This window comes from Myxocyprinus asiaticus, chromosome 6 (genome assembly GCF_019703515.2).
Source record: "Myxocyprinus asiaticus isolate MX2 ecotype Aquarium Trade chromosome 6, UBuf_Myxa_2, whole genome shotgun sequence".
Classification (NCBI taxonomy): Eukaryota; Metazoa; Chordata; class Actinopteri; order Cypriniformes; family Catostomidae; genus Myxocyprinus; species Myxocyprinus asiaticus.
Window position 1 is genome coordinate 34,725,261 of NC_059349.1, and position 25,231 is coordinate 34,750,491.

The window sequence follows — 25,231 nt, forward strand, 5'->3', positions numbered from 1 at the left end:
AGTTATTAACAGACTGTGGCATGTACACCCTTCAGTCTTTCAGCTGTCCTGTTGTCATGTGCAGGGGGTAAACATCATGTGAGCTGATTGGCTAAAACAGCAGTCCTCTATTTTGTGTGTGTCTTTGCTTAGGGTTGTTTTTGTGTGTTGAACATACCACTCCAGATTGTAAATGGGGCAAAAGAGAGCTCCGGAAGGAGACGGCTCATCAAAGCCGGCACTAAGTTTGAAAAAGTGACGTTTTTAGTCAGCAGTAGTATTTTAGCCCTCACTGAGGCTCTCTTGTTCGGCTTGTCAATAGAATGAACGTGCACTGAATGGGAAACACCTGCTTAAGGGTTCTTGCTGGAAACCACACTTACAGAAACTCTCTGGTGAATCTGGAAACCACTTGTGTTACTTTCCCATTTTAAGGTTACACCATAGAGGATTCCACATTAACCTTTGTTGTGAGCTCCACATGACCCTCGTATCTCTGTGTTGAAGTCACACTCATTTTCTTCAATGTAATTAAGTTTATTGTTGTGATTTTTTTTCTTTATTTTTGGGTTAATACTATGTAGTTATGTCAGAACACATTTTAAAGACAGATTGCAAAATGGATGGCGTTGTAGTAGACTAATGGTTAAGGATTGGGTTTGCTGACTCACAGGTTGCAAGTTCTTTCCTATGTAAGGGTGACCCAGTAACTGCAGTTTAAGCTCAAAATCCTGCTCTTTCTTCACTTAACCCTTTGATATTACAGAAGGATTATTAGTTACTGTACTGTGAATTGCTTTGAGTGAAGTGCATGTGCTAAATGGAAAGTTGATGTGAATGCAAGCATAGGGTTTTTTTTCCAATTTAGCTAAACAATTACAGTTGTTATAGAATGTCATTTTTTCAGTAATTTACATTGCTATAGTGTAATAAAATATAATAAACAGTCATAATAAAATGATATGCTTTGATGCAATCACCCAGTTTTTTGACAGTTTATTCAATAATCTGCATTCTTCTTGATCTTGTAGTTGTGTGTGAACTCCCCGTGATTGAATTGCACAAATGCAAATTATCTGCGCTATCAAAATGGGCACAAAAGACTTATTTGAATTTACAGATAGTTAATTATAATTACTAAAGACTAACCCAAACCCTACCCCTAAATATAATAATGAAAATAATAATGGGGGGGAAATAAACACTTATACGGTACAATGGGGTAGGTAACAATGTACAATTTTGTCCATCAAGTAAACACACATTGGTTCGAAGTGGGCTAAAGGCACCCCTTAAAGAAAATTTATTTTTTAATTAATTTTTTTTGGGTTGCAAAATGTATCAATTTAAAAAAAAAAAAAAAACTTTCATTTTATTGAAAAATCATGGAGCAACATCATTTCTGTGAAAATAAATAATGAGGGAAAGTTGCTTTGATTAAAATATATGAAAAAAAAAATGTGGCGAGGGGGCATTTTTGTGTACAGAAATAGTTTTTCGGTTAACTGTTAGACGTGCCTGTATTCTAATACCGAAAATCACTATTCAGTTATTCTACACATGCAATAGAGGTCAGCAACTCAACTCGAGTCCGACAGTGCCCGACAAATCATCAGGTTTTGGGCCGAGTTCGGTTCATTCTTTCAAGTACAGGGCAAGTTAGGTGCTGTTCATGTGTTTTTGCATGCGTCTGCGCTGTTTATTAATTTTTTTTCTATGTAAACGCACTGGTTGGACGTCTTTGACCATTGTGCCGTATCTCACTGTTTTTTCCAGCATCTCTCGCAGGACCGGCACATTTTTTTCCTACATATAACAGTTCCACAAGTTCAATGCTAAACCATTTAAAAATCAAAGCCAGAAGAGAGTAATAAATGTCAGTGTAACTCCACGCACATGACAATACAAGTATTCACTGCCTCACGGAAATGTGAACCTACCCAGGCAGAGCACCTAACAGGTTTGCTGTGTTCCGTTGGTTTAGAATACTAGCTATGTTACAGGCAGTGACCGTTTGATTATTTGTGTTTGACTTTAATGTGAGCGATTTTTGTCATTTGAAGATCTATGCATTGTGCTATTTAGGCTCATAGCTCACTGTGCACTTTATTCCCTGCTAATCTGAGTAATATTTGATACATATCCATTGCAATGAACATTCTTTATTACCAAGTACAGAGTCCCGACCAATATCCGAATAACCATTTGTGAACTCTAATGGTTATCCGAATATTACAAATGTTTACCACGCACATTATTAATAAAAGGCCCCCACACTTTGGGTAAAAGCTCCCCGGGGAGTTATAGTGATTTAATACATGGGTCTCTAGAATACTCAATTCTAATTGGTCAATGGCGTCATCTAGCAGTCTGATATTTCTAAGTAACAAACGCACATCCGAGGATTAAGACATCATCCCATGTAGTTATAGATGTAGGCAGGGCTGCTAGCAAGACTGTGACAACTGCCCTGGTTATGCATGTGACATAAACATATCAAGTTACATTAAAGACCTTAAGGAAACTTGAAATAAATTCCTGAAATAATGTCTTTTAATAAGTATCCATAGAAACTGTGTTGTGGATTCTTTATCATAGGGATGTTATTTATTTTCAGATTTTTAGAGACTTCTTGATTCTTGACAACTCAAACCAAATGCACACTGCGACTAGGTGTAACAACTACACATCTATTTGGCCCCGACTGAAGTTACAATCTCTAAATTCCTTCACAAACTCATGCACAGGAGAGTTTATTTGTGATAACATGTCAACAAACAACATGAAAGAAAGGGCTTGCACCCATTTATGCACTGTATCTAGAACTCAAGCTCCATTGTGCATTCGCTGCCTGCATTGATTCACAGATTTAAGTTATAATATTATATTAATGTTATTGATATAGCTGATTAAGGTCATTATATAGGCTTTATATATAAGACGCATTTGAAAATAGGTTATTAAAAAGTGCTTTGGTTTACCGGGGCAATCCTCACAATACTTTCTCTACAAGTTCAGCTGTTCAAGCTCCATTGTGTGTTCGCGTCATTGAAGATGTAAGTTGCAATATTTATGCTGTTGATGGCTTGTTTATCTCATATATGTGTGTATATATATATCTCTAAGTAACAAACGTAACTTAGTAAAACATTTTTTTTAATATATATATATATATATATATATATATATATATATATATATATATATATATATATATATATATATAAATACAATTTGCACTGTACATAACAGATTTGTATTTGCATTGTACACATCAGATTTGTATTAGATTGCACTACATATGTGTATGTGTGTATGTATGTATGTGTGTGTATGTACGTATGTGTATAACTATTTTTTATTTTTTATTATTATCTGTGTCTTGCTGCTGTTTTTGTATTGTTTTTGTATTGTTGTACACTGGAAGCTCCTGTCACCAAGACAAATTCCTTGTATGTGTAAGCATACTTGGCAATAAAGCTGATTCTGATTCTGATATATACATTCAGAAGTTTACATACACTTAGGTTGAAGTAATTAAAACTCATCTTTTAACTACTCCACAGATTTCATATTAGCAAACTATAGTTTTGGTAAGTCGTTTAGGACATCTACTTGGAAAATTCCAGAAAATTATGTCAAGCCTTTAGGTAATTAGCCAATTCGTTTCTGATAGGAGGTGTACTGAATTGGAGGTGTACCTGTGGATGTATTTTAAGGCCTACCTTCAAACTCAGTGCTTCTTTGCATTTGGGAAAATCTAAAGAAATCAGCCAAGACCTCAGAAAAAAAATTGTGGACTTCCACAAGTCTGGTTCATCCTTGGGAGCAATTTTCAAATGCCTGAAGGTACCACATTCATCTGTACAAACAATAGTACGCAAGTATAAACACCATGGGACCACGCAGCCATCATACCACTCAGGAAGGAGACACATTCTGGTTCATCCTTGGGAGCAATTTTCAAACGCCTGAAGGTACCACGTTCATCTGTACAAACAATAGTACGCAAGTATAAACACCATGGGACCACGCAGCCATCATACCGCTCAGGAAGGAGACACATTCTGTCTCCTAGAGATTAATGTATTTTGGTGCGAAAAGTGAAAATCAATCCCAGAACAACAGCAAAGAACCTTGTGAAGGTAGGAAACAGGTAGACAAGTATCTATATCCACAGTAAAGCGAGTCCTATATCGACATAACCTGAAGGGCTGCTCAGCAAGGAGGAAGCCACTCCTCCAAAACCACAAAAAAAAAAAAAAAAAAGAAAGAAAGAAAAGAAACAGACTACAAGTGCACATGGGGACAAATATCTTACTTTTTGGAGAAATGTCCTCTGGTCTGATTAAACAAAAATTGAACTGATTGGCCATAATGACCATCGTTATGTTTGAAGGAAAAAGGGTGAGGCTTGCAAGCCGAAGAACACCATCCCAACCGTGAAGCATGGGGGTGGCAGCATCATGTTGTGGGGGTGCTTTGCTGCAAGAGGGACTGGTGCACTTCGCAAAATAGATGGCATCATGAGTAAGGAAAATTATGTGGATATATTGAAGTAACATCTCAAGACATCAGTCAGGAAGTTAAATTTTGGTCGCAAATGGGACTTCCAAATGGACAATGACCCAAGCATACCTCCAAAGTTGTGGCAAAATGGCTTAAGGACAACAAAGTCAAGGTATTGGACTGGCCATCACAAAGCCCTGATTTCAGTCCGATATAAATTTTTTGGGCAGAACTGAAAAAGCGTGTGCGAGCAATGAGGCCTACAAACCTGACTTCGTTACACCAGTTCTGTCTGGTGGAATGAGCCAAAATTCCAGCAACGTATTGTGAGAAGCTTGTGGAAGGCTACCCAAAAAGTTTGACCCAATTTAAAGGCAATGCTACCAAATGCTAACAAAGTGTATGTAAACTTCTGACCCACTGGGAATGTGATGAAAGTAATAAAAGCTGAAATAAATCATTCTCTCTACTATTATTCTGACATTTCACATTCTTAAAATAAAGTAGTGATCCTAACTGACCTAAGACAGGGAATGTTTTCTACGATTAAATGTCAGAAATTGTGAAAAACTGAGTTTAAATGTATTTGGCTAAGGTGTATGTAAACTTCTGACTTCAACTGTATATAGGATGCATTTGAAAATAGAGGATTAAAAAAGCGCTTAAGTTTACCGGGGATCGGCGCTTTCATCTCTTGACTGGCAGCTTAGATGACAAAAATCCTTAGAATATTAAGACTGGATCATTTGAATAAGGTTTTATTTAAAAAGCTTTTTCTTCTAAAACATTGTCAGTACATAGGTAATATCTTGCAGTGTTGTTTATTTCTCATTATATTTTCATCAACAATGTCTGAATTAAAAAAAAATTAATTATCCTCATAATCCCGTCTTTGTTAAAAGAATCAAATAACACCTCAAATACTTTTTTGCAATTTCATTGATGTGATGAACTGTGCATTCTGGACATGTACTCAGTGCGGCTGGATACATCATAACTCGCAAAAAAAATCAAAGAATCTGACAATTGAAAAGCTTCCAGCAAAGGTAGAAGTGAACTATTTAATTATTGTCCAGCTGTTTAGTAAAATGTAGTCCTGAATATTGGAGTTTCACAATATATACAGAATCTGACATCTGGAATATTTAAGTCCTTGACGTGTAAATGTTAGTGACGTATAAGATTGGCAGTATAGTCCAATAACAGAAATAAATTTAAAACCAATGCAAAAAGTTTTGTATTTGTTATTTGGGGTATTTTGTGATATTTTACAAAGGGTTTCATTTTTATTTTGGTGTTCAATAACACAATTTTTAAAGTTTGATGCACAATAAATGCGTAATTTGCACGCACTCCCTCCCCACTCTTCAACCACTGTATAACTTTCACTGGTCGTGATTGGCCCTTAAACATGGCTCCCTATAACTTTGCCGACAGTTTAGAGCTCCCGCTGCTTTTTGGAGCTCTGGCTGCAGCTATATCTTTCTCGGTCATCCGGGTATTGCGAGTCATCCTTCCTACTTCTCAGATCACTGTGCGATCTCTACAAGTAAGCTTATAAAATAATTTCAACACAAATAAATGTTTAATGTACATTTATTTATTTTTTTGGCTAGTAATAAGCTGTATAATGAGCAGTCAGATTGCTCATTTGTTCAGGGATTGCTTCTCACTTAATTACATAATTTCAACACAAATCAATATTTTAAGTCCATTTATTTAATTGTTTGGTTAATAGCTGTGTAATAAGCAGGATAATGTACAGTCAGCTGGTTATCGCAAAATAAAACCCTTCAGGGTGATACAAGACCTCTCCGCTGACCACCCCGCAAAGTTTATTTTGCGATAACAACCGGCTGACTGTATATTTATCCCTTACATAGTGTAGATATAAATACAATAGTTATAGGACAAAATTTGTCAACTTTAGCAAATACTTTTGAGACAGCAAGATGCATTTTGAGTAACAAATTAAGATAATGCTTATTAGAGCCCGACTGATATGGGATTTTTGAGACCGATACCAATTTTAGAGAGGGAAAATTCACCGATTACCGATATGGTGACTGATATAGCTAATTTTTGAGCTGGAATGAAAACAGACCTTTTCTATGTGGATTGTGCACCGATTTTGCACCGATATGACTATGCAAAGGTACTCAATCAAAGAACATTTGACATTATTATTATTATAATACATTGTCAACAAATTCTAGAAATGAACACTGAGAAAATAAATAAATAAATAATACAATAAATAGCTAAATAAAAATCAGTACTGTATGTTTAGTATCAGTCAATTGAATACCATTAAAATAAAGAACAAATAAAAAATAGCTAAATAAACATCAGTATTACTGTTTAGCATCAGTTAAATGCTGACCATTAAAATAATTAATAAATAAAAATAAAATAAATAGCTAAATAAACATCAGTATTACTGTTTAGTATCAGTCAAATGCTGACCATTAAAATAAAGAATAAATAAAAATAAAATAAATAGCTAAATATACATCAGTATTACTGTTTAGTATCAGTGAAATGCTGACCATTAAAATAATGAATAAATACAAATAAAATAAATAGCTAAATAAACATCAGTACTGTTTAGTATCAGTCAGATGCTGACCATTTAAATAAATTATAAACTAAAATAAAATAAATAGTGAAATAAACATCTGGGGCCGGTTGCACCAGCTATACGTACGTTACAACTTAGCCTAGTTGTGGCGTAAATGGGCACTAAGTCACAATTTACGCTATAATAAATATTTGCGCATTGCACCATTGAACTTAGGTAGAACATAAACCTACGTATAAACTAAATATATACATCAGCCTCCGACCAGGAGTAACTGATGGAATAAAAAAGCAGACTCACTCAATGACATCAATGAGTTCATGTTTTGGTTGACAGGCATCAATCATTTCGACATATGATGATGTTGGCATTTACACTCATTTACATTTACGAGAGAGAAAGAAAAAATTTTTAAGCGGCTCTTCAGCATGAAACCGTTCTAACGATGCCATTTGTAGGGTGCGTCACCCGGTGTCAAGTTTTAACACATTCAAAAAAATATATATAGGATATTAAAATGAATAAATGTCTATTTTTCCAGTCTGTTGTATTAGTATGTATCACCCCTCAATTATTTTAGATACAGTTCCTATATATTATTATTTACACATGGAAAATATACTATTTATTAAATCTACTTTTGTTACGTATCCTGTTTTAATGTCTGGAAAACCAGACTTCCAAATATTACATTTTGTAAATGCAATGACTGGAATTGTTTGGTTGAAGGGGATACAAAACTGTCAATCCTAAACAAAACAGTTTGGTGAATACATGTGTACACATTAGCTTCCACTCAGCTGACAACAATGAAAGTAGCTATGTGATTAGCTAGTTAGCTATAAGCTCGTCATCACGGAGAGTAAAAGATGGACTTTATTTACTTTCCAGCATTGTGTCTCACCAACTAGGCAACAGCAAAACATGAAATCAACACTCAGACACAATCCACCACCGCCCCGTTGTCTGCTGAGCTGCAAAAAGACGCTCTGATGTTTACCTTTCAATTTGCTACATTACTGACTGCATTGACAAACTATAGCTGGCTAACAGCAAACAGATGTGATAAACATGAGTGACATGGTTGTCAGGGACAGGGTTAATGTTATATTAGTTATATAAAATGATGGGGACATTTTTTATTAACTTTCCAGTATGTATTTCGCAAACTAGTTAGCAATTTAATGAGAAGAGTTCGCTCAAATCCGCACCGTTTAACTCCGCCCTGTCTGCAGAGCTACGTCAGCTCAGAGTCAGCTCTGTCAGTGCTGTCTAGTTTCAATGGAAAGTAGCTAAAGCCTTCTCGAAAAGTCACTAAATGTCACTAGATGACGTCATCGCGTCTCATTTGAATTTTGCATAGTGTCCACCCTTTACATATGTTTGCTTCTCTGTGCTTACCATACATACTGTAATACCCTATTAATTCCCTATATCTATCAATATATTAGAAGCGACAGAAACTTATCTTTTCTCTCACACAGCGCTCAGCCATAACAAACCACTATGTGCATTTTTACAAAAAACAAAAAACATTACAGATTCATGATTGGTCCTTGACAACGCTGTTTGCACATTCACAGCTCATTCATGTCTATGTCAGCTGCCGTGCAGTCAACTGATTGTGCTGCTCCTTCTCGCCTGCTCAGGTGTACCTACGAGTCCGGGCAGGAAAGCAAGACCACACGCTCGCGGGGCAGTACTGGCGACTTTCTTCTACGGAAGGTAGTCACTAAGTCACTAAGTTGGCAACACTGAGCTCTGTAAACAGTGGAGTCGGAGCACGCTCTGCTGCACAAACTACGCTATGACACCAATTCTAAAGTATTGACCGATATATCGGTCAGGCACTAATACTTATTCCAAATAACCATTTCAGAAAAGGGTATATCATTTTCTGTTAATTTAAATCACAAAAATTGTGCAAGAGTTTGCATTTCATAGTATTCTGTTAAGAAATGAATCTCCATTGTGATTGGATCAGTCAATGTGAGCCCACTATGGACATTCTTCAAAACATGTTTATTCCCCTTTTGATTGAGTTACCTTGAACAAAACTGAAAATAACAAAAGAGTATTTTGTCAAAATAAATGATATAATTTTAGGGATTTGCATTAGCTAATTTGCAACATTTTAAAAGTTATTAAATGTTAGCTCAAATTACCTCAAAATCAACCTTTAGACATTGTATGCGACGACCTCATGAATCAGGAATATTTTGCTGTGCATAGTTACACTATTTTTATATATAGTGATTTTTTTTTTTTTTGTGTGTGTGTGGCTATTTAGTGTTTTGGGAGAAAATAAAATCAAAAGTGCTTTTCACCTTGCCCTTATCCCCAATGTACTCTACATTTGATTATCTATGATGTAGGGATTTTTTGTTGTTTTTGTTTTGAGCTCATTTTAATTTCTGTCCCCTACCTCCAAACCTAACCATAGATTTTAATTAAAGTGTGTTTATTAAGCTGTTTTCCTGTTGGCTGGTCCCACAATGTAGGTGATTTCAGGTTTTACTTTATTTGGTCCCCCACAATATAGGCAAAACCTGCCCCTCCCCACAGACACAAATCACAAACACTCTAGCTAAACAAATGAATTGAAGAGAGAAAAAGCTAATGGATATAGTTGTAATTAGGTTTGTGTGAATAAAACAGTTTTTTTTTTTTTATCATGAAGATTAAATTATTTAATGAGAGCTTGAACACTTGTTTAGGATCTTTCTAATGAGTCTTGTTTTGATTCTGTTTCAAGGCCAGTGCTCTTCTTTTGTTCTTATCACTCACTGTTATGCTATTGATATGGGGTAGTGCAAATAGTGGAGTGTTCATATCCTCATTAGAAGCAAGTGTTTTTGTGATGGGAGGTGAGGATCCGTACTGCTGCTTGACTAATAGGGCTTGGCCGGGGCTCCTGAGGAGTCGCTAATGACCGCCTGTGTCAGATTCTCTTACAGCCAGGCTCGTGGCTCAGACACAAGGAACTGCCCGGAGCTGTGTGTATGTGTGTGTGTTGGAGGTTAGGTGTCACTAATACATAAACAAGGTCTCAACCAGTTGCCTGTTGTTGCTGAAACTGTCATTCAGTCAGTTTTTGCGAAGGGAGGAGCAAAACTGCTGATTAATGATTGTTAGTATGAAAGGTAAAGTGCTTAATTTCTGTATCACTAACATCATCCTATGGAATTTAAGAAACCATGGAATTTTGTAGATTTTTTATTCATACTTTGACTTGATCTTCAGGTCAATATCAGAAATTTGTTTATGAAGGCAGACTTAAGTCTGACTAAGATGAAGTTCTAAAGTCAGAAGAAAGAGAACAGGAAATTACTGGGAAGGAAAAGAGGGTGTGGGATTGGGGCATGACTCAAGCCATATTCAAACTTGCATCTCTCACTTGATCAACATCATTCAGCATGTCTGAAGCTTGTGTGCTAACCGCCAGGCTTTGATGGAGCCAGACGTTTATGCAGAATAATTCTTGTTGCGTAAGAACTTTGTGTAGTTACATGTAAAGAGATGCCCATCTTTATGTGATGCTATGTGTGCCTAAAGTGTCAGACAGACAGGCAAGCCAGATGTAGTTTAAGCTCAGCTGGAAGAGCATCACCAATAACTCACAGGCATACTGAACTCTACATTTCATCTAATCTCACAGACTAGACTTTTTTTTTTTATCTGTAAAAGTTAGGATCTGGTAAATACAGTAGCAAGAAAAATTATGTGAACCCTTTGGAATTAGCTGGTTTTCTGTATTAATTGGTCATAAAATGTGATCTCATCTTTATTAAAGTCACAAGTATATACAAACACAATGTGCTTAAGCTATCAACACACAAACAATTGTAATCTTTCATATTTTTATTGAACACATCCCATTAAACATTCACAGTGATGTGGGAAAAGTAAGTGAACCCTTTGATTTAATAACTGGTCGATCCTCCTCAATAACCTCAATCAAGCGTTTCTGGTAGCTGCGGATTAGACCTGCACAACGTTCAGAAGGAATTTTGGACCATTCTTCCTTACAGAACTACTTCAGCTCAGCCATATTTTTAGGATCTCTGGTGTGAATGGATCTCTTGAGGTCATTCCACAGCATCTCTATTGGGTTAATTTCTGGGCTCTGACTGAACCACTCCAAAAGGAGTGTTTTTTTTTTTTGTCATTCTGTAGTGGATTCACTTCATTGTTTATTGTCATGTACTACTGCATCACCCAACGTCTACTGAACTTCAGCTGATGCACAGCCTCCCTGACATTATCCTGTAGCATATTTTGTTTAACTTGGGAATTCGTTTTTTTCCTCTGATGGCAAGCGGTCCAGGCCCTGAAGCAATGTTTTTGTTGGAAAGCAGTGGCTTCCTTCATGGTGTCCTGCCACCATGCCTGTTTAATGTTTTCCATATAGTAGACTCATGAACAGAGATGTTAACCAGTTCAACTGATTCCTTCAAGTCTTTAGCTGTCACTCTAGGGTTCTTTTTACCTCATTGAGCATTCTGCGCTGTGCCCTTTGAGTCATCTTGGCCAGATGGCCACTTCTAGGGAGAGTAGCCACAGTACTAAATCATCTCCTTTTAAAGACAGTTTGTTTAACTGTGGACAGATGTATATCAAAGCTCTTTGAGATAACTTTGTATCTCTTTCCAGCTTTATGCAGTGCAGTAATTCTTGATCATAGGTCTTCTGAGATCTATTTTGTGCGAGGCATGGTCCATGTCAGCAGATACTTCTTGTGAAAAGCAAACTATTTTTATAAGTCAAAGTAGCTCTAAACCACACCTCCAATCTTGTTTCATTAATTGGATGCTAGGTTTGCAAACTCCTGACTCTAGTTAGCTTTTGTTGATGTCATTAGCCTAGGAGTTCACATACTTTTTCAAACCTACACTGTGAATTTTTGAATGATGTATTCAATATGTACAAGAACAATACAATACAAATTTGTGTTTATTAGTTAAAACAGATTGTGTTTGTTCATTATTGTAACTTCGATGAAGATCAAACCAGATTTTAAGACAAATTTACACTAGGGCTGTCAATAGATAAACATTTTTAATCAAATTAATTAATTCAAATTAATCACATACATAAATGTACTGCGAAAGCCCCTCAAATAACAATAATTCAGTATATAATGATTAAATAATTATAAAGTTATATTTAAATAATTACAAATATATATATATATATATATATATATATATATATATATATATATATATATATATTATAAAAATGCATTACATTATTTAGGCACACATGTTATGCATTAAAAAAGACAACACAAAAAAATGTCTTTAGAATTAAGTATGTTTATTTCCATATTATTGAACATAAGCCCATCATTGGCCTATAGTTCACAGCAGTCCTTTTTGCAATTGAATCTGTCAATCAGAAATGTATTATAAGGGCTTGGCTAAGGGCGTGTCAATGTACACCTGCGTCAGACGGACGCTTTTGGAGCATCTCGGTTGCGTTGTGTTATAAACATACTGTTTTTAGGTTGCTATTGTACGTCTTGAGATCCCTGCCTACAGATTTGCATTCCATCAAGCTGTGTTTGTACGCAAGAACGTGTTCTCATCTTGTGTTGTCTGCTTTCGGTAAGTGTGGTTTGTTCTCTGTCTGTATAAGCTGCGCATTGCCTATACAGCGAGTTTCGCTTACTGCCCCCTGGAGAAAACAGGTGGTACTCCATGCTTGAATTGGTCATATGGAAGGAATATTCCTTATTCTGGTACAGGGACATGATTAATTGCGTAATTTTTTTTTATATGTTATTTTTATATAATTAAAGGTGCTGTAAGTGATCTTTTTATTATTATTACTTATTTTATTTTATTTAATTTTTTTATGGAAAGGCATGTGAAAAATATTCCTACTCCCTGAAAGATATTAATGAAATAAGTGTCCTGAAATATCTCACCGGTCTCTGTGACATCTTTAGACTCTGTAAACAGCAAACAAAAATGTGACAATGAGGTTTTCTGCCTGTCAATCATTTTGCGCGTTTTCATAGTATTGTAGTTGCAGCGAATTACTGAGGCATAAATGCATTTTTATGCCATGCTCTTCATAACAGTTGTCAGTTGAGGGAGCCATTTTGCTACTGTTGTTTTATGCTCTAAATAAAGCTCAATTTGGTATCTTTACAGTTTTGGTTTTGGAAAGAGAGGGCGTGGCTAATCCAACTGCTCAGTCTCATGGAAGTAGAACAGCTGAAATCACTTACAGCAACTTTAATCGCACTGAATTAATGCGTTAAATCAAAAGCCCTAATTTATACATAAATGCAGGTAATTCCAAATGGTTTACATAGTTTTCTTGCCATTGTAAGCTACTAGTTTTCACTAGAATTTAATTTATTCTAATTAGTCTTATTTATAAAACAATTGTTTTGAGATGTCTGGAAGACTTTTGAAAAACATATTTACAGTGAGTAAATAGGGCTATTTAATTAACTATGGGATACATCCAAATTTACAGTATGTACAGTGGGCTTCAAGAGTGAGCCCATGTTGAAAATCTGGGATTAAAAATCTAATTGAATCTATGAAACTTTAAGACTTTAGTATTCACTTTCTAGGTCATTTGAACTCATTGAAAGTTTTACTAATATTTTAATGTCATATTAGATTATATTAGATAAATGTATCTATATAATATATTAAATTAGAAAAATGCAAATTAGAAGCATTTTCAGAAGTGGACTTTTGAACACCACTGTGTATTTTGACCTTAAACCAGCTTCTAAACTAGTGATTTGGACATGTGGAAAATAAATACATTAACAACTAAAGTGTGGGCCTGGGTAGCTCAGCAAGTAAAGAGGCTGACTACCACACCTGGAGTCACAAGTTCGAATCCAGGGCATGCTGAGTGACTCCAGTCAGGCTTCCTAAGCAACCAATTGGCCTAGTTGTTAGGGTGGATAGAGTCACGTTGGGTTAACCTCCTCGTGGTCGCTATAATGTGGTTCTCGCTCTCGGTGGGGCACCTGATGATTTGTGCATGGATGCCACGGGAATAGTGTGAATCTCCACATGCACTAGGTCTCCGCGGTAATGTGCTCAACAAGCCACATGATAAGATGCGTGAATTGACTCTCTCAGACGCAGAGGCAACTGAGATTCGTCCACTGCCACCCGGATTGAGTCACTATGCCACCACGAGGACCTAGATCGCATTGGGAATTGGGCATACCAAATAAAAAAAAAAAAAAAAAACAACAACTAAAGAGATCAATTTATTTATTTATTTATTAAACCTGTACCGTATACATAGTCATTTGCAATGTATGGTCCATTCCATATTGTGAAGCTGATAAATCTTTTAGGTCAGCCCATCTTTCTGACAATGTCTGAGGTATGTTCATCAAATGCATTGCCACCATTATACACCTCTACCCTATCAAATGTTCATTATGCAGAGTGCCAGAACTTTTAACACCAGTGACAGGATACTCAGTTGGGTCCATAGCCAAGAGCCGCCACCGAGAGCTTTCTTTTTGTCTGTTGAACTCTGTTTTACAATATCTTTTCACAAGAATTGTAATGCATCTTATTTTATGCATATAATGTCCTCTCTATTGATTTTTCCTCCTGTTTATTGCTGAGTAAATCTTGTAACCTGCAGAGAGCGGATGAATTAAAGGGCACGGCCAGACCAACAGACAAGCGGTAGGGTACTGTATATCCCTCCTACGGCCCCTTGCAGGACCTTGCAGGAGAGTTGGCAATGTCAAAGGATGAGGATTTGAGAGTCAAGTGCTGAATGGGAACGCTGGTGGTCTGGGTGCAGCTGTCTACAAAACAAGTGGAAGAAATGCATAGACAGAGAGAGTAGTGCGCCCATGGAAGTGGACCTCTCCTAACTTTTGTCTTTTAGTGTGCAGGCCGGCTGCTGAAAAGCTTGGCAGCAACTGTGACTCCAAGCAGCTAAACTAGCAACTCCTCACACTCAGTATGCAGCCAAAGTGCTGGAATGACAACGGATCCATTCATTGTGGAGGTAGAGGAATAGGCTGTGGATCTCCTCTGTCTGTTTTCAGAATGGGAATACAGAAGGAAGGGAAGGGGGGGGTTCCTTTCTCTAACTTAGTGTACAGCAGAAAGGATGTTCAAGCAGTGCTAGCAAAAACTATGAAAAACCTTTAGCTGAACTAAAAACTAAAAACTAAAATGCATTTTCAGAATGAATAAACTAAGTAAATAAAATGAAAGACCTCAAATAATTGCAAATTATATTTGATAAGCAGTATATTATAAAATGTGAAACCTTTACAAATCACAATTCATTAAGCATGAAAATGGGGAGTAGCAGATTACATGTTATCCGAATTATGTAATCAGATTACAAATATTGAGTACTTGTAATTGGATTACATAATTAAACGTGTGTAATCAGATTAGTTTCTTTTATGTATTGCATGATTAAATGTTTGACAAAAACTGCAAATACAGCTATAACTACTGCACAATTTACTTATTTTATCTGATAACTTATGATAACGCATGATGAACATTCATAGTTTTGCAACTGACAAATAACAAGTTGCTGTTTGATTTCATGCTTGCTAATGTTTCATGAAAGGAGTGGTACTAATTGGTAGATAAATACACTTAATTATTATTTTGTTATCAAAAAGTACAAAAGTAATCAGATTAGATTAGCTAAGAAGAGTAATCTAAAATACTACAGTAATCTAAAGAAGTAATCTACCCAACTTTGGCCAGTAGATAGCAGTAACACTAGACAGCCCTGAGAAAATTAACAACATTAAAATATTTAAATTATATCAGTTAATGCATTATCTTTGGCAACCCTAAAATATTAAAAATAAGACAAAAATGAACTATGATGAATCTAGAAAACACTGAAAAAACTAAAATTAAACCAAAACTAAAAGTAATATAATGAAAACTTAACTAAATTGAAAGGACAAAATTAAAAATAAATAAAACAAATATATATATAATAACCCCGCATTCAAACTGAGGCAAGGAAAAGGATGAGGGAGGGAGAGAGAGAATAACCTAAAGGGAGGGAGAGAGTGAGGGAGAGGGAGAGAGAGAAAGTGGTGGTGGTGGAGGGGGACCTTCCATGCCGAATGATTGAAAGAGGCGGAGAGGAAACAGAACTCCATCAGATGAAATGAGGTGAAAATAATTCAGCATTAATCAAGCCTGTCCGAAAGGAGGGTGCTCCCCCCACCGCCCCCCCCACGGAAGCGAACGGAAAGGTGTGAATGAAGAACTCGAGAGTTGAGACGAGACAACTTCTGGGTACTTTCAAATCATGTCGGAGTCTAACAGCAGTGCAGCTTGTATGGCTGATCAGGTCAGTCCAATTTTCTGTGACATTTGTGTATTATCGCAAGAGAAAGGAGTTTTATTGTCCAGCAGGCAGGACATGTAGAACTCTGATGAGAGGGAATTTTGAAATTTTACTTCTCTTGAGTGAGAGAGCGCGAGCATGTTAACTGACGCATCAAAGCGGCAATTGTACGGAGCTGCCCGGACGACGGTGCAGGGTCCTGAAAGAACTGAATTAATCAAGACCAAGCATTGTCTGCAGTGCCTTATTTTTCGGCCATCATTCAGGGGGCCTGTGACGACTCAATAGCCCTCAGACCACGTGAGAAAGGAGCTGCAGCTCTTTAAAAACCAGACCACGTGTGGGTCAACTGAAGAGTTTTTATAACAAATTGCGGTGGGCAGTTCTGGCGACACTGGTGGAAGGGTATGTGATAAAATTTCCAAGGAAGTGAGCAGGAGAGTAGTGTTCGAGAGACAGAGGAAAGGAGGGAAGTATCCTGGCTGAAAGGAGGCTGGCCCATATTTTTTCTGTCTTCCTTCACCCCTTTTTTAGTCACTAAGGCACTTGTCACTTAAACAATTGTGGGGAAGATTTGTTGGAAATAAAACGTATAGATATCCAATAAGGCACTTTGTGCCTCAAAGATTTATGCGCAGCGCAAATTTTGGTCGCATCCTTTCCTTTGCCTCTGTTTCCGTTCCACTGTTCTAAAAGAGTTTGCAAATTAAGATAAAGTAACAGCCTGGTAACTAAATAAAAACTGACGAGACAAAATGAGGTTGCTTGCGGTAGGTGACAACAATTAAACTTTCTTTTTTGTACTATTATTTTTTTTATTATTATTAAAAGATGTCCTGATTATGTGGTCAGGTTTGAGTATTGAAATAATTTGTTAAGCTAAATCCATGTATCAGCATGATCTTGCTTAATCTTGAGTGTTGGTATGAATCCGTATTCCTTAATTAAATCTGTTTCTATCATAGATCTAGAGGTCGGGAAAACTGCGTTGTCATTAAGTAATATTCTTGAAAAAATTTTAATGAGAGAGTTCACTTTCATTATTAAATTGCTACAGAGGACCATTTATAGTGCTGTTATGAGCTGGCCAAACAGACGCAATGTCTGAAAGAGAATATGTCCATATAGTGGATTATTTGCGTCTTTTCTTTAGTCATGCAAAACCTGTCTGGTTTTCTGCATTTTTTTCCTCAAATAATAATGATCTTAAATTGCATTTTGCAATGTTAATTTAATCTAAATTGCATGTGTATACAGCATAACTTATTAGAGAGGAAAACTTATGCATCAATAGTTTTATTTTTTAATTTTTTGCTCTTGATTACGTAGATATATTCAAGCTTTCACAACGCAAAGCTCCCTCCTTGTACCCATAGACCATTTATGGAAACTAAGCTGTAAGAACTTGTCACGCAGATATCTTCTTGGTAGTTCCGTCACATTCATGAGCAAATTAACATTTGAAGCTTAGTTAAGTTTGTACTACTTGTGTGATAATTGGCTTGAGATGTTCGGGCTGAATTGTAAGTTGCTTAAAATTTTAAAGTGTCTGCTAAATGTATATGTAATATAATATTCAGTAACTAATATAATATAGCCCATCCTCAGTGTGAGCCAATGATAACAGAGTTGATGTTCATATTGAAGTGTTAAAGGTACAGTAGCAAAAACAGCCTGTTTAATTCTAAGGGCAGAGGATGAAAAATGGTCATGTAAAACTAGACTAAGTTTTTGAAACATTGACCTACATTATAAGTGGACTTCAGGGAAAAGCACAGACTCAGGTGTCCAGCTGTAGAGCTCTCTCTCACACACTCACACACTCACACTCACACTCACAATCACACACTCACACACACACACACACACACACACACACACACACACACACACACACACACAGACAGACAGAGAGAGTGGAGCAGGTGCATCTGCTTCAGCCTCCAGCCTCCAAACTGTGTTTGCATGCAAGTGTACACAATTACGTGTTCATACGGTGGGGAAACATCATACGTTTTCCATTTTTAATTAAAAATGCACAAAACCTGAAATTATAAGTTGAGGTTGTTGTTCTGGTGATTTTCAGTTTATTGAGTCCTATAGTAAGCTTTTGTAGCACTTACTACATTAAAATGGGTCAATTTTAACAGTCACGAATTTGCTTTCTTTTCCACTCGTTAGTGCTGTACTTTAGATTCAGCTTTGTCTTGTTTGACAGCTTGGGCTGTATGATGAATAGAGCACTTACATTTGTTCTGTGATGTGGCTAATTCTGCTGCATGCGATTGCATTGTCTAAAGTTATCTGCTAATGTAGAGCATGCTTGATTAGTAATCGAGATAATGCAAACATCAGAATGAGCCAGTAATTACATAGTAGTCATGTCTTATGGGTCAAAATGTCCTCACAATGATGTAGAACTAAGCAGCACTTAGAGATCGAACACAGTTTGTTTTGATTGCAACACTCAATGTTTTGTTGTGTGCTGTAACGGATATACTGTATCTGATTCACATTCAGTGAGCCATGGAGCATCAAAGAGAGAGAGAGAGAGAGAGATCAGCAGAGAGTTATCATTGTCTCTTTAACAATGTTGCTTTAAAACTAGGGCTTTCAACCGATTACATTTTTTAACCAAAATTAATTACATGATATTTTGATTAATTAATTGAATTAATTGGAATCAATCACATATATACATAATTGCTGAGAAGGCCCTCAAATAACAATAATTCTAAATACAAGTATAGTTATATTTAAATATTTGTAAATATAATATATATTATACATAGAATAAGTCAGGTAATTAAAGTGCATTACATTATTATGGCAGATGAGTAAAGCATTGATAAGACTACAAAAAGTGGTTTTAGAGAGTAATATATTGTTTATTTCCATATTATTGTACATAAGCCTATCATTTGCCTACAGTCCACAGCATTCCATTTTGCAATTGCGCTATGCAGTTACATAGCCCATGTAGTGACACATATGTGCAAAAATAAAGGCTTGTGTGGGCATGGACCATCAATAATGTTTATTATATAATATATATGATCTAGCACATGTCAGTATGCTGTACAGATCATATGTGCCATAGTGTGTGGTATTGCCAGTTATGTGCTTAGCTCTTTTAAATTGATTTTTGAGTTTGTTTGACTAACATTCCCCAAAATCATGGGTGCCTGTTTAATAACAATGCTAACAGCATGTTTTCTTTTCTTTTTCTTTTTTTAATTAAATGACATACTGAAGAAGGCTGTGAGGCCAAAACGTCTGTGTTCTCCTGTACTGTGAGTTATGAATAAAATATAAGAAATTGAGAAAAAGGAGTGTGGAGACTGTCAAATCTTTTTTGTGGAACTACGCACCCTGTACTGGTAGAGCGCAGCGATTCCATTTCTTTCTTTGTATTTTTGCCTACTGATAAAGTTACAGGTAAAATAAATCTGTTTCTTACACAGAAGCATGTGTAGGTATTTTGATGTTGTGAGTGTACATATGGATTTATGGAGAGGTAAATGGGTTGGGGGTGCAAACAGAAAAAGAGCAGTTCAGAAGCATATGGGTGTTCGGAGGCAGTGGTCTCACAGTCCACCTCCTGTCTCAAACTAACTTTGCTCCTGGGCTTCCAGCTGCTCTCTCTCACTCTCTCTCTCTGTCCATCTTGCTTTTAACACATGTTAAAAATACATTCTCTGAAAAACCTAAATATCTTATGCAGTGTTGTTTCTAAAACAACATAAAGCAAATTGATCTTGTTTTAAGGATTTTTAGATATTTTTACTGGAAGAAAAAAAAATAATTATCAAGAATAGGATTTTTGCCCTAATATCAAAGGTCTTACTAGAAAAAAAGAAATTATGATCCAACGTGAATTTTCTTGATACAAGAATATGATCGTGCCTGGTAACATGTGCATGTAAAATTGCTAGAAATAGCATTTTAGCTTAGCATAAAGCTGACAATTTATACAAGGTTTATTTTTATTTCTTCTGCTCCAAACTTACTTCAAACTTACTTCTCTGTCTGCTCGTATGAATGTAACTCATCATAAGAAAGTGCTTCACCGCTGTTCAAATGCACTTTGGATCGCATTATTTATATGTATAAATGTTTTCCATCTGAAAGAACTAAATGTTAAATGAAACAAATGACAATAAAATGCAAAGTAATCTCTTCAGTAATCAAAATACTTTTTGAATGTAACTGTATTCTAATTACCAATGATTTAAATTGTAACTGTAGTGGAATACAGTTACTAATATTTTGTATTTTAAATACATAATCCCTTTACATGTATTCCGTTACTCCCCAACTCTGTATACAGTATAATATGTTGGTAACGCTTTAAAGTAATGTTGTATACATTAACATTACTTAATGCAATAGTTAGCATAAACTAACAATTAACAGTACTTTTACAGCATTTATTAATCTTGGTTAATGTTCATTTCTGTGTACACATACATTTTTTTATATTAAAAGTTGTAAATGTTAGTATAAATTAGGGCTGCACAGTGGTGAATTATCAGCATACAATATGCATGTACATATACATATAAAACATCTTATTTGTTACTCAAGGTGGCGCTGTTGTTTCAGTAATTGACTTGATTTACATTTGACATTTGACACATTTGAAGTATGATGCGGCTATTGACATTTTGGGTGGAATTATTTAAGTTCTCTCTTTAAGTATGTCTATTTAGACTCAATAAGTGTATGAGAAAATACATGCATAATTTATGTATTAACATAAAATAAAACATAAAAATATGATGATTCTATTCTATTCTATTTAGTGCTGTGACACTAAAGACCAGAGCTATGTATTGATGTTTGGCAAAATGCCCATGCATTTAAGGGTTAATACATCTGTTATTCAAGACAGTGCCTAAACGGTCAGCTTCAATTTGGCTCTCTTATCTGCATGAACATTTTTTTTAATAAATTATACACAAAGTGTTTAGCAGACATGTTTTTGGTTGATTCCAATGCTCAACCACTGAAAAAAAACAACAACAAAAAATACATTGTAAATAAACATTTTACGTTTAGGGAGTAGACCTAAATTAAATGCTCTAATTTACCCTTTCCACAACTAGTTAATTGTGGCAGTTGTAATCTATATTTTTTATTTGATTGTGCAGCCCTGGTGTACATTTAATGCATTATGAACTACATAAACTAACAATGAATGATAGTAGGCCTATATTTATCATAAACACTAAAGAATGAGTAGTCCATGATACCTAATGCATTAAATAATGTTAACGTATAGAAACTTGCTGTGAAGTGTGGCCAATACTTTGCATATTCTTTTGTGTTTAAATGATTTTCAAAACTTTGCACTCTTTTGCACATCATCCAATAGATTCTTTTTTTTTTTTTTTTCAAACATTCATCATTAAAGATAAGTCACTTGCCCATGTGACCTTCAGTCAGTACTTCATGGCTAGGTGAAGGTTGTCTGCCTTAACAGCTGTTGTTGCTGCCAGCGTAAGTGACCCTCACTCCCAGTCATGGGTACTGTCCTTACACACACTCATCCCTCCCAACCACATTTTCAAACTATCACTGCCTCTATTGCCTTGCCGTTTCTGACTTACTCTGCCTCTCACTGGCACCTGGTTCTTCTCTATTTGTTGAGTCTTCTTTAAATCACTTTCATTCATTGACATTGTATCACTGTTGTCCCACAGTTTTATTAGCAGTAGCCATGTTTACTCCGTGATTAAAGTCAGCATAAAAGAGTGTCCACAACCCAGTTTACTTCCATAATGTGAAACTGGATATTCAACAAGACGAAATGTAGGACAAGACTTTATTTTAACCATCAGATTCATCCGCGCAGAAGAGCAGAGGCAAAGCCCAACTTGTGTAATTTTTAAAACAATGTCCCTCCGCAAGTAACCTGCAGTTTTATGCTTCAACCGCTAGAGGGCCATAGTTACATAGTGTAGCTTTAACAGTATTATTGACCAAGGTCTAGACTGAATTTCTTAATCTTATTTGTCTAAGAATCAAGGGCTCTTAAAACAGAATAGAGCGCAACATTGCCCACCCACTTATTCAGCCGTCTGGGTTCCGGAAGTATTTTTCCCATTCATTGTCCCCGTAGACTTTTCATAAAATCCTTCATAATAGAGTTGTAAGCCATGAACCAAACCAACCAGCTCCGAGCTAAATCACATCATCACAAATTTTGTTTTGAGGCAAAAAAGTATTTGAAAATCGGACAAAAAGACAAAGGTACCAGACTGTGTACTTACCGTGTTTCGTGAGGGCACGGAAATATATAAAACTGTTGATTTTAGGTTGCTGATTAAAAGTTTAGAAATAATATATTTAACATTTATTGCAAATTATTCTGACATGTACAAATAGATAAGTAGTTTAAGGGTGAAAAGACGGCAACTCAGTTAGGCCATATGTCATACATTCTCTGATTGGTGAAGCTTTCTCTGCTGGACCATGGGTAATGTAGTTGTTTACCATAAATTCCCCTATCAAACACGAATTGTAAACAATGAAGTTGCAATAACGCAGACAGATGGCTTCAACGGAAGCATATACCATCGATGAACAACCTCTGAGCTCAAGGTAGGTCTGTCTTTAAAGGTTTATTATTTATCATTGAAAACCAAGTAGTCTTTGGAAAAAAATTAATGGGATTTTTTACTTCCGGAACCAGACTGTTGTGCTCTATGCTGCAGTTTGATTTATAAGTAATGTTTGTTAGTTCTTTTTAAAAAGAAGGATACTCTGTAACAAAGAATCACTCTGTTATTTTTGCATTCTATTATTAAGACTCATTCTGCAAGCACATTTTGTTTGTCTTTTTGTGAACAAGTGTGTTTTGGCTAACCCCACTGCCACCTTTGCAGCTGTTTCTGCAGTGAGTCTACTTGTTTCCTGGCCAGAGGGCAAATATCTTCTCTGTAAATGCTACTTTTTGCACAATATGTCATTTAAAGCACTGCCTGTTGGAGATGCTAAATGTTGTGCAGGGGAAAGATTTGAGCTTTGCTGATTTTCACTGTCTGGGGAAAGTTAAGGGTATCACATGCAGTTGGGAAGGAATGCCCAAGGACTTTTGAGTGAGAGAGTTGGTCTCACAGTAAAGCAGTCACTCAGTCATGGCTTCAGCAGACACCAAGCTCTGCACATGCCATGACAAACTGAGCCCTCAGGATGCAAGAAAGATGAAAAAGTCAGCGCTCAGATTCAGAGCTGTCATGCCAGTTGTGCCAGAAGAACAGTGTCAGATCTCTTTCCACATGCTTTATTTACCCCCTAAATTATCACTTGCAATACATTTTTATGTAACAGCTTCTGTGCATTTATTTTATTTTACAGGTCTTTCTCTGGTTAAAACTATTATTTATTTATTATTTAGTGTTTTTTTTAGTTTATTTAAAACCATTTTCAAACTGGGAGGCACCAGAGCATGACAGGGGAGATGCTGAGAATTATGATAAATCACCATATAAAATCAAAAGATAAATAAATACAATAAAATGTATTGTGAAAATAAATGGAAATTAATAATTTAGACCATAGTCCAGCTTAATATCTCTATGGCATTATAATATTGTTAAATGTCAAGAGCACATACATGTCATGCAAGAGCACATCCATGTACCAGTTGCACAGATTTACTTTGCTCTTAGGGTTGGGTAAAAATATTGATTTTACGATGCATCACGATCTTCGTTTGAACGATCTCTATATTGGTTCTTAAATCCCAAGATCGATCTTTATCTCTTTATGGCAACCCTTTACAATGCAAGTAAATCTCTCGCATGTGCAACCAAATCTCACGCTATGCGATTAAATCTGTCTTTGATTAGCCACTGGCTTGTAAATGTTCAGATTTCACTAGTGATTGAGTAGTATAGTGGAGAAGTTATTAGCACAGAGGTCCTTTCATTTCATGTTGAGAGTAAAAGTTCTTATGTCATTGAATAATGTCTCTTTTTATACCCTTTCTGTTTTTTTTACAGTCAGTTGTTGATTAAAAACAACAAAAAAACCACACACGTCTTCTCTTGTTATGTGCGCTTACTGACAGTTATGATTAAGCACGTGTTCTAAATATCAATGTAAATACTTGTAAATAGTACAATTTATGCAAGTTAACAATTATATATGCAACAAAATATATGCCATTTCAAGACATTAATTGATGGAATAGACTGAATTTGAAAAAAAATTAAAAAGTTAAGATGTGACCAATTTGATAAAAAGCGAATGATAAAATATAATTTGTAAAATTAATATTTTCGACTTGTACCTAGAAGGGTTGCCTAGAAGGTTCCTTTATAATTAAGAGCAGTAGCTGAGAATTTATTTTATATGTAAACAAAATGGACATTGTAACAGAAAACCCAAATGAATCAACATCGAATCAAGATCTGAATCGAATCGAGAGCTTGTGAATCGGAATCTAATCGAATCAGGAAATCTATATGGACGCGTGCTCTTAAATATAGAATGCTCTCTTATGAAATCTCCCTGCTTTCGCAAAGTGCATGTGCAAGCTCAAAACGTGTCCTGTGCACTTGCGAATCTAACAGCATATAGCTCTGCCTTTGTTCATTTGTACCAATAATCTGCCTCTATGGAAGTGGTATATCAAGGGAGAAACAATACCGAAGTTTGAGGAATCAACTCGTTATTTTGCCGCCAACTTTTTTTAGCAACTGCAGCATAATACATGGTTAAATTCGTATTGTAAGAATGAAATTCTGATGCTGGCTGATGATGTAAGATATGTGAGCAAATCAAACGACATGTAAACCGTCAACTAAGAAC

The 25,231-nt window shown here is 35.8% G+C and overlaps 1 protein-coding gene across 6 annotated transcripts in view; it reads left to right on the forward strand.

The window, feature by feature from the left end:
• Positions 1–25,231, forward strand: part of slc6a9 (solute carrier family 6 member 9) — a 101,704-nt gene that overhangs the window by 37,564 nt on the left and 38,909 nt on the right. Inside the window, exon 1 of one of the 6 annotated variants that reach the window (XM_051699950.1) lies at positions 16,319–16,414. The exons of the other annotated variants lie outside the window; for them this stretch is intronic. Coding sequence (XP_051555910.1) covers positions 16,373–16,414 — 42 coding nt within the window. The 5' untranslated portion in view covers positions 16,319–16,372. Of the gene's footprint in view, positions 1–16,318; positions 16,415–25,231 lie in introns of those variants that run through there. 6 annotated transcript variants of the gene reach the window in all.